The 11157-nt window shown below is 36.0% G+C and overlaps 2 protein-coding genes across 4 annotated transcripts in view; one reads left to right on the top strand and one right to left on the bottom strand.

Annotated features, from left to right (window-relative positions):
* Nucleotides 1–1476: 1476 nt before the first annotated feature.
* TMEM184C (transmembrane protein 184C) lies at nt 1477–11137 on the top strand (the record flags this gene model as incomplete). The annotated part of the gene is made up of 9 exons (XM_026087488.1): nt 1477–1619; nt 1717–1753; nt 3576–3781; nt 4581–4655; nt 5575–5668; nt 7326–7438; nt 8097–8196; nt 8723–8894; nt 9333–11137. Coding segments are annotated over 9 exons (1233 nt in total), but the record flags the coding sequence as incomplete, so codon positions are not given.
* The window catches only part of PRMT9 (protein arginine methyltransferase 9), a 24158-nt gene continuing 22603 nt past the window's right edge, over nt 9603–11157 (bottom strand). Inside the window, exon 15 of one of the 3 annotated variants that reach the window (XM_026087482.1) lies at nt 9603–9804. In XM_026087482.1, the coding sequence (XP_025943267.1) occupies nt 9628–9804 (177 nt within the window). In that variant the 3' untranslated portion in view covers nt 9603–9627. The remainder of the gene's footprint in view (nt 9805–11157) is intronic. The other 2 variants (XR_003256988.1, XR_003256989.1) reach the window with 2 other exon arrangements.

Raw genomic sequence — 11157 nt, 5'->3', positions numbered from 1 at the left:
GGACTCGCAGGCAAAAGCTGCGAGGCGTTTGTGCGTGTTTAGCATAGCTGCAGTGTGCTTGGAGCTTTGCGAGTTTGAAATCCAAACAAGGCAGGTGGCTGGGGAAGAGAAACTGAAAAACAGTCTTATGATGCTAGTATTTATATTTAAGACGCTACTTAAGCACAAGCGAAGCAAAATAGAACACAGCAGGATTGCTTTCTCCATCTGCTTCAGTAATTCTAAGTTTTTAAACAGTGTGTTGAAAGCAATTCAAGAAGTGATGCAAGTTTGCTCTAAAAGAGCATGCCTGGAGCTCTGTCACTGCTACGTGCTACTTAAGTTTCAAAACTTAAGTTTTGACACTTGGTAGTAATATTAGCGTTATTATTCATAACTTAATGTTTCAGGTAATTCTGTGTGGTCAGGCAGAATTGAGATAGTAGAGAAGCTTCTGTTCATGCTGATGGTACTGTGGTATGACATGGCATTGGCATATGAATTATGCAGACATGTGGCAGCATTACTTATCTAATGGAAAGTAAAAATTTAACCTTGAAATATACATTATCCTATTTAATATAGGCTCATTCCACCAGATAAAACTTTTCCCCAGCATAATTTTATGCACTGAACAATAAAATCTGTCTTCAGTATATTTTAGATTTCCTATTTTGTAACCGGTGTGCCCTGTTCTGATACCTTCATATGTTCAGCATAATGGATGTTAGCCATGTTATATCAAAGTGTTATTTGACGCTTCAAAATAATTAAATCTGATACTGGCAGGGAAATTACTCAGAAACTTTGAGATCTTTGAACTGGAAATTAATAGAAGATATGAGATGTGTGTGTACAGTAGGAGATCAGAGAAACATCTCTCAATGTAAAAAAAAAAAATCTGTTTTAAAAACAGTCTTCCATGTTTCTTGCTTTCTGGTACTTGGGGATTGCTAATACAGATCCTTTAAAAACATTTGGATTTAAAATCATTTGTTTTAATAGACATACACACGCACACATACATATATGTATGTAAATGTTATATATGTATGCAAATGTACGTTTCAGATTGCTAATTGAAACTAGTTGGAACTTGATTTTAAAGCTAAAGATACTTTAAATCCAGAAGCTGTCAGAACTTTATAATGAAGCACTAAACCAAGAAAAGTTCCAGACCTAAAGCAAAGAAATCCTGTAAATAGTGAGCATTGATATGATTTTCTAGAACATTTTGTTTGTTGGTGGTGTCTTTGTTTTTGCAAGACTTCTCGTATTTTGCTTTTAAGTGATGTACTCTAAGCCAGATCAAGAGATGACAAAAGTTTATATATTCAAAAATAGGGGTTAGAAAAATTAAATGTAACTTTGGGGTATATATTTAATGCCTATCTTAAAATTTCATTCATGGTAAAAAACATTGAAAAATTATTTCCCTTGCTCTACTACTAACACTTTAAAGTATTAATACTAAAACTTTGATCTTGCACTCTTCTTTTTCCTTGTAAGGTTGGAATTCATACCAAGGCGTGGTTTATTGCTGGGATATTTCTACTGATGACTATACCAATATCTCTCTGGGGAATACTACAACACTTAGTTCATTATACTCAACCTGAATTACAAAAACCAATAATAAGGTAGCATTTCAAATTTTACTTGTGCTGCAAATGTTAAATTTAATTCAGACTAAAAATACTTTCAATAATATTAAATGTTCTTTTGTTATCGTAACAGGATTCTATGGATGGTGCCGATTTACAGTTTAGACAGTGTAAGTGTTCTCTTAACTATTAACAGATCAATAAAATGATTCTTTGTTTGCTTTGGGGGGTGAGAGAAACTGGTGTCATGGTTTGTAGAAAGAATGTTGTCTGGAAGGTCGTAGTTCTAGAAACGTCAGTGTGCTCCTGCTTATGGAGTACATCAGAAATATAGTTTTAACAATATTATGTTCTCCTTGTGCAGCTCATGGGATCGCTTTTGTGACCCCATCTTAACTGTACCCTGTCTGTTCTTGAATAACCCTTATGACAGATGTGTAAAGGGCAACAGGTGCCTTGTTTTGGTCCTTCCAGCTTCAGTAACAGCTCAATAAGAAACCTGTTGACCAGACTAATCCAAATGTAATCTCAAAAAATTTGGTGCCTTATCTTTCTTTCTTGAGTTAGGCAGAGTGCTAGTGGGTTTTTTTGTTTGTTTGGGTTTTTTTTGTTTGTTTGTTTTGCTCAAGGGGACAAAGGATAAGATCCCACAAAAAGTCCACTTATGAACCTCTTTATATGTCAGCCTCTATTAGTAGTACTAGATCTCGTTTGTGTGAATGTCACCTGTTGCTACATGCAGAGATGATTTTAGCTAGAGTTAAGCAACATACTAAATCTGTATGTATGTCACCTGTATGTATGTTCTCCCTTTTTGAAAGACTGGGATTTAGAGTAACTGGGAGTGAAGGAAAGCGGGGAAGAAAGCAACATTATCCGTTTCTTGTGGGAAATATGAACTACCTCAGGTTGATATTGCAATTTCAAGCACAGAATTTTCCTTTGGAAGAAAAATTCCTGATAATTAAGTGAGCTGCAGTCTGGCATTCAAGAGCATTTCTGACATGATAAGAAAATCTTTTCCTAGACTCTTGAATTTTATGGCCTTTGTTTCACATGTTGCATCTTTCTAGAGCACATATTCTGAGCTGAACATACAGTTCTCTTAGAATTCAAATGGTATATTCTCAGTTTATTAGATTCAGCATCACATCTTCCACAAAGGTGTTGCAGCAGGTGTCGTCTTAGCTGAGATGAGGATGTGATGCATTTTCCTGTAGATCTGATGAGTAGATTGGAGAGGGCACCACATTCACTGTACTGCAGTTGAGGGAAACATAGTAAACTCGGAGTCCCTGCCTTTATTAAAAACAAAAAAGAAAAGTAGCACAAGTTGCATGGGACAGTGCAACAGCAGCGTGATACTTGGAAATAAAACTCAAACTGAAAGCTCTGACAGCTGATCCATAATCACAGTTTTGCAAAACACACAAAAAACCCAGTTTTCTGTCTGAAATTCTAGCGTAGGGTGATGATGACTGATTTCCACTTTAAGGCTAATCTGCTGCTGTCTTCTACAGCTTGCAAACATGCCAGAATAAACGCTTACATGTTAGATATGAAAAGAAATTGACTTTGTACTGAAGGACTAAAAACCTAGTTCACAAATCCATATTGACATTGAATATGTCAGTTTGAGCAGACAGTTTTATTTTGTGTCATCCTAATTGGACTAGGTCATGTGTAGGCAACCATCTCCTTAGTAACTTTTAAATTAAGGGCTGAATTGTATGGTTACAAGGACAGAGCACTTGTGCTGTGCTTTAAGCATGCTTTCATTTGAGGGAGGCAGAGATGCAATCTGAAGTGCTACTTGTATTTTTACAAAATGTTATTTGCTAGCTGTAGCATCACACACTTACTAAACAAATTCTTCAAGTCCTGTACCTCCTGTCTAATGAAGTATTACTTGCTAAACTAGCCAGCCAGTATTGTCACTGGAATCAGTTTTACCTTACTTGCGTGTAACTTTGTTTATCTGTCTTTTTACAGTGGATAGCTTTGAAATATCCCAACATTGCAATATATGTGGATACCTGTCGAGAATGCTATGAAGCTTATGTCATCTATAATTTTATGGTTTTTCTTTCAAATTATCTAACCAACCGGTATCCAAACCTGGTATTAATAATAGAAGCCAAAGATCAGCAGAGACATCTGCCTCCCCTGTGTTGTTGTCCATCATGGGCTATGGGAGAGTGAGTATATGATGACATCTTTAAAATTTTAAGCTGTGTAATCGGATATAAAAGTTTTTTTCGTATTTAGTAGCATAACTGTTGTTGCTTGGCAGAGTCAGTTTATGGTTTGCATGCATCTTGTTATCATCAATGAACCCCTACTGAAAGTAGGTGTGAATGTTTTCACCTTGCTGTGTAACGTCCTAGAAATCACACTTAAGTTAATCTGAATTGACTTAGGTGGTGCTGAAGGACACTTGCTTATTTTTGAAAAATACTGGAAAAAGATTTCATTGAATTTGCTTCCTTTGCTATCCCAGAATGTTTGCTAAAAAATGTAGATTCACTGATACCATATAGCCCGTTGCTTTTACTTCCACAGCTGAAGGAAGAAAGGCCATATACCCATGAACTGTTTGTATTTCTGCATGCTTAATCTGATGAGCAGCATAACATGTTTTCTTTCTCTCTTAGGGGATTTTAGTTTTAAAATGTAAAGACAAACTCTGAATGTAAGTCATTTTTAAACCTCTTCAAAAACAGTGAAAATTGCATTTTTGTTATTTAACACAGGCAGAATTCTTCCACGGCTGAAAGAAATGAATCACTGAATATTTTCATTTATATATCCATATAGTCTAGGTCTATGCCATTGCATGCACACATGTTAATATACTGTGGTGTATGAAGTCCTAGTAGATTAAATTGAAATTACTTTGAAATAAAAATCTAATTTAGTTTAACTACTGAGGACAGGAAACTTCCATAAGTGAATTTTCTTTAAATTCTCATATAATGAATTTTGTTTCTCTTGCAGAGTTCTGTTATTTAGATGTAAACTGGGTGTTTTGCAGTACACTGTTGTCAGACCATTTACTACCATTATTGCTTTGTAAGTATGCTCATAAATAATTAATATTAGTCTTCAGGATATAATTTTGAGTTACACTGGAAAGAATTTTCATGTCCTTTGTATTGAATCGATGCAGTTTAAAAGAACACTTGTTTTGTTGTGTTGTATTCTAAACGGGTCTGAGCAATTTGCATCGGCCTGTGATTTCTTTATGGTTTCTCTATAGCAAATGACTATTCACAGAATTGGAATAATAAATATTTAATGCTTGCTGCTGAAAGAAGTGGGGGAGGAAGTAAAGTAGTGTTTATGTAGGAAAGATATTTTTATAGCACTGATCTCTTCATTTTAGAGTCATCTTTTTCTTCTCGTCTCTTTTCCCTTTGGTTTTAGCAGTTGGGAATTTTTAAAGTCAGATTTTACATAAGCTATTTAGATTTATTAAGCTTTTCATGTGGTAGGCTTGACTGTGTGCCTTCATAGACACCCATCTAATCTACCATTGCTGTAAAGGAATAGCAGGCAATTATGTGTGTTGATGCTGAAAGCTTAAGTTTATAAACTTTGTATTGATAGTTATTAACTGTTAATTCTATGGGACTGTGAAAATCTGCCATTCTCGAGAAATATCGATAACAGATTAAGCCAAAAAAATTTATGTTTAATTGCTGAATGCATTCAACATAGGATATGTTAGCCCTGTATCTTTGCTCTCATTTTCTGTGCTAGAAATCAAAATAAGTTACCTATATACGTCATGATATTCAAACACTATTTCCTCTGTGAAAAATACAATCTAAACTTGCTATTCCATATACTGTTGAAGACCAGTTCCTGTGCAGATTCCCAGTGCTGATATCTGAGTACCAAAATAGATTTTGGATTCTAACAGTTGATCGATGTTGATCTAACAGTTGATCATGTACTACATAGTGATTAATTCTAAAAATTCTTTCAGAATTTGTGAGCTAGTGGGAGTATATGACGAAGGAAACTTCAGCTTCAACAATGCTTGGACTTACTTGGTTATACTTAACAACATGTCACAGCTAGTGAGTATCAAGCGCATCTTTGCTCTTTTAAATAATTGTATTAGTATTACGTGAATGTTTTCTTGCATGAACTATTGATAGTAATTGTGTTAATATCGGGTAATTCTTATGAGTAGTAGACTTCCCACTGTAAGTGGAAGTTTGTATCTGTTAAATACTATATGCACAGAATGTTAGGAAAACAGGTAATATTCTAAAAATTGTGTTGTTTTTACTATTAAGCTCCAAAAAAGTGTCCCATCTCTCTACCCTGAACTATCTGATGGGGGAATGGCGCAGGCATGAGAGAGCTGCAGGCTTGCYCCTCTGTAAAACAGGTGACTTGACTTGCCCTGTTAGCCTCCTCCCAATCAGGTCTACTGGATCAGCAGGGGTTATGTTAAAAATACTGTGTTACAAAGCTAGTGGTAGCTTGACAGCACTCGGACTCTTGACAGCAAGAGTCTGAGAAATGGAAGCAGTACATGAAGCACTGAGATTCTAGCCTGTCTTGCACTTGGTCTTTGAAGGGAAAGGACTGCATAATTACAAGCTTTTATTTGTTTGTTTAGCTTATACTTGTATTTTTAGGACAAAAGCTTAGCTCAGGATTATCTGACAGTTTAGCTTTTAAATTGAAATTAACCATAACAGACTTCAAGTGTTATGTTTTAGAGCAGGGATGTTGTTCTAGCGTGGAAGTCTCTGACTGCACAAGGCAAAAGGGGGTTGGCTCAGCAGCCAGGTGACAGGGAAAATGTAAGATGTCAGCCCTAGACCTGAAAATATCAATTTGGAGACCAGGGATTGCATTTGATGGCTTGCTGGGAAAGCAGAGGAATGATTTCTCTGCTTCATCCAGAGCATGTTACATGTGAGCCATTGCAAGAGGAGAGAGCAGCAACTCTGGCTCCTTACTTTTTAGCATTTTAGTTCTCTTGACAACAGCAGCAGGTGTGAAACCAGCATGAAGTCCCATCTGAGAAGGGTGTTCTCCTGCTACTGCCACCACTGTGTTCGATGGGTCACTGTTATGGAAAGAGCTGTGATTGCTTCCTGCTGTGACAGCAGTTCCAGCAGCAGTGTATGCTCCAGTGTGTCCCAGTGGTTGGCATGATTGCTTGAAGAAATTTAGTTGTCATAGGCGAGGAATGTGTGAAAAGGGGAGATCAGTTATTAGTTCAATTGCTTGCAGTTGTCTGTAATAGGTAAACTTGTTCAGATTTGCAGTGAAGATTGCATCCATTGCACATTCATTTTTCATAAAGAGAAATATTCATTTCCCATAAAGAGAAAACCTTTTGGACATTCTCAACAGAAGCCTGAATGGGCATGTGCTTTGTGTGCCTTTTCCCCTAGAGATTCACTTGGTGATGAAAACATTTCACAGTAGCTTCCTATGCTTTGTTTTACTGTTTGGATAGATCACCTCAGTTTCTGTCTGACAATATGATACATTTCAGAAATACAAGCTCAGGCAAAAATAAAAAAGTCTGCCTTCAAACAGAAAGGCATAGATTCCTTAAATCCAAAGCATCTTTTCTAAAATAGGCAGCTTTTTAAGTTTGCATCATACAGTGATACATTTTTCATAATTGAAGAGATGCTATAAAACAACTCCCTCACAAAATAAACAAGGATTTGAAAGCTTTTCTTCATTTTTTTTTTTCCTCATTAGTTTGCTATGTATTGTCTAGTGCTGTTTTATAAAGTACTCCGTGAAGAACTGAACCCTATCCAGCCTGTTGGCAAGTTCCTTTGTGTGAAGATGGTAGTTTTTGTTTCTTTCTGGTAAGCGAATTATTTGTTACTTTTTTGCTTCCAGGATTGATCATAAAAGAACTGAAAAAGCTGCATGTGTGACTGAGGTTAGATGCCTCAAAAAATCTACCATAATGTTAGTAAAGTGCTGTGAGGGGAAAAGGATAGTTCCAATATAAATTAATATTTTGGACATAGCAGTCTCATTCACTTGAGATTATTTTTTAGACTTGTGAGTGTATAGATAATTCTCAAGAACTTATTTCATTTTAGAATCTTCACTTGCAATTATTTTGTTTGCTTAGCAATTTGAAGACTTTTCAAAATAAGCTACTACCTGTATATTTTAAGCACTGCTCACACTCAGATGCTAGTGAGTAGGTGCATTTGACTATTTGAACATTACTGTGCGGGCTGCAGTAATATCCTGATAAGCAACTTGTTCTAATAACTGGGACAACAAATTTATGTTGACTTTTCTGTTGGTCTTTAGGACCATGGGTGAATGACTTCTCTTTCTAAGCCTAATTTGTTTTGTTTTCTTCCTCTTAAAATTTAAATATACGAACAGTAAGCCTCTTGGAACAGAGATTCTTGCTATTCATATATGGGCTGGGGCCTTATCTACCAGTCTTGTTTGGAGGCTTTTACACACCACTGTTAGAGTAATAATAAATAATCTTTACAGGCAAGCTGTTCTTATTGCATTGTTGGTGAAAATTGGTGTTATTTCTGAGAAGCACACCTGGGAATGGCAAAGCGTGGAAGCTGTGGCTACAGGCCTACAGGTAGGAGAAGACAGTTACTTTTTAAGAGGAATTGCTATATGCAAGATGCCACAGCAGATCTCAAGAACTCAAATATTGGCATACTTGGTTAATATAGGCTAGATTAGTACTGGGTTTGTTATAAAYTGGGTTAAGCATCAGCCAGTCACCCCACATGTGCTTTATACTCAACACTTCATGTGTTGTCTAGGAGTTATGGGGGAGGAGAAGCTTGTCCTGGTTAAGTATTTCTTTTGGCTATCCTTGCAATTCTTCTTGAAATAATTCATCATAGAGTTGCTTCTTGTTGAAGCTTCACTTCCCATGAGTCAGTCTGCCAGGAAAGGACTGATTTGCATATGTAGGTAGTACACATGGCTGCCTGAGGTCTGCCAAGAATATCGGAGCTCTGGTGGATAAGTAGCTGATGCCATTTTCCCAAGACAATCAATCTCTATCGTCTTTAGATGGGAGAAGAAGCCTAGAAACAATTTTTCTCCAGTTGTGAATGATTAAATATTAATTAGCATCTCTCCCCTTGTTACAGGATTTTATCATCTGTGTTGAGATGTTCCTGGCTGCTATTGCTCATCACTACAGTTTTTCCTATAAACCTTATGTTCAAGAAGCTGAAGAAGGGTCATGCTTTGACTCCTTTCTTGCAATGTGGGATATTTCTGATATAAGGGCAGATATATCGGAACAAGTTCGAAATGTTGGTAAGTAACAAAGATTTGTATGGTCTGTTGACAGCATGTGTATTTCTTGCTTTGTTTTATACTTTTAGTCATCACTATAGTACCTTGATAATGTCCCATATCAAATTAATGGCAGCTGTGTCTGTAGAGGATTTTCATGACCTATCAAGTACTTTGCTTTTTCCAGTAATCCTGTTCAAGGGAGAGTCTAGTTCTTAATTTTACTTTTAAAAAGATGAATCTCAGGTAAACTTTGGATATTTTTGGTAGAAGGGAAGGACTTTTTTCTAATGAAAAGACATCTCTTTCTTAATTGAAGCTAACAATTTCCATGTAAAACTTTTTGAAAACAAAGATTAGCTTTTTAATTCAGCATGTGTGTCTTATAATGTACGTCTGCAAAAATTCCAGTATATTGCTGCAAGTATTAAAAGGTATTCTCATTTGGCATAATTCTAGGAAGGACAGTTTTGGGCCAACCAAGGAAAATATTTTTTGCTGAGGATCATGAACAAAATGAGCATACAAGTTTACTGTCTTCATCTACTCAAGACCCAATTTCTGATGCTGCTTCAATGCCATCTTCACCCATGGGTCATTACCAGGGGTTTGGACACACTGTGACACCTCTCACAACACCCACAACAGTCCCTATAGTTGATGGTATTTATAACACTGCTGCTATTCAAGACACGGAGGAGTCACCTGAACTACAGCACAGCTTGTCAGAGAGAGCTTTGGATAAAAGTTAAGCTCACCTTTTCTTTGAATGTGTCAAGGAGTCTCTTACATACTTGTCACACGTCCTTTTATATGTACTATTACTGATGAAAGTTGAGAATACCTGGAAAAAGCTACTGCACAGACAGGAAGAGGATATGGCTATAATTGACATAAATTCTGAATTTATAATGGATGCATCTATGGTACCCTGTGAAAACAAAACATGCACACCATAAATTTCTGCATAAATTTACAAATCAATTCCTTAGACTGCTAAACTTTTACACACATTGCACAAAAGGACAAGTATATTGAACTTAAACTGACTTCTACTAATACAAAAGATGTATTTGGAAAAATACTCTGCTCTTCTAATATGTGAAGTGTAAGTATTACTAGCAATGGGGAAAAATTAATTTCAAGAACATAATTAAAGGAAGTCAGTAGCAGAAACTGCTTGTATTAGCTTTGGTTGTCCTCTTTAATGGTAACTTCCATATCCCAGTGCTCAGTAGAGTATGGAAGAAATAGTAACTTCGGTACACATGCCATCTTCTTCCCTTTCCCACACAGCTAACTAAAACCCCTTTCAGGAAGATAATTATTACAGAGTATCAGTAAAGAATCTGGAAAAACAAAGCATTCCCTACAGGCCTAGCTATAAAATCCCATGCCCAGAACTTTAGGCTGGCATATCTGTTGTCCTTGTAGCTCATAATTTCTTGCTAGTCTTTTACATTCAGAATAGTCAGCCAGGAAGATAAGTTTTGGATGAATACCTTACACTTCTTTTTAAAGTGAGAATAATGGTTATGATCTTAAAGTATATTGGGGAAAAACTAAAGGATGTCAAAATGGAAATAGAAAACAAAACTGACTTCTTTCTTTGTTTTGGATTGCAATAAATTCTTTAACACTTAGGACTTTTTTTAAGCTGTTAAAGCAGGGTATCCTGACAATGCCTCTGTAGCAATTTGTATTCATAAATTTGTGTATGTATGTATTGTACTATGCTTCCAGTATAGCCTGAACTCAAATGTAATTTTTTTTCTGCTCCCTCCTAGGGAGGAAGAGACATTTGCCCTGGTAGCATTAAGTAGCTAGTCTAATACTGGAGTTACTAGCATTAGATTTCAGACCAATAAAAAGTACACTTGTATCAAAATGTTACTATTTTGCAAAACTGACAAAATAAATAAGAGGGGTATTGGTTTTTTTATCCCATTAACAGACTTTAATTAGTATTGCATGTTTGCAATCTGAAAAAAAATAGTGTACTGATGCTTTAAGTGAAATCTGCAATTTCTTTTTCAGCATTGTTGCCATTTACAGAGTAAATGTTTAATTTCTGGTTGTTATGGTGAACTCATCTTAAGTGCTTTTTGCAGTACTAGTGTGATGTAAATATTGCGCCTTACTCACTAGGCTGCATATTTTATAGTTGACTATGTACTTGCTGTATCTGGAGTTAGTGGGAAAGTGCAGATCATACTTTTCAATTTGCTGAGTCATTGCCTTTAAATAAAATCTTTATTTGCTTATTTATTTACAAACGGTTCAC

The sequence above is a fragment of the Apteryx rowi genome, unplaced genomic scaffold (genome assembly GCF_003343035.1).
Source record: "Apteryx rowi isolate R43461 unplaced genomic scaffold, aptRow1 scaffold_72, whole genome shotgun sequence".
In the NCBI taxonomy this organism is placed as follows: Eukaryota; Metazoa; Chordata; class Aves; order Apterygiformes; family Apterygidae; genus Apteryx; species Apteryx rowi.
This window is presented reverse-complemented; position numbering and strand designations above follow the sequence as displayed.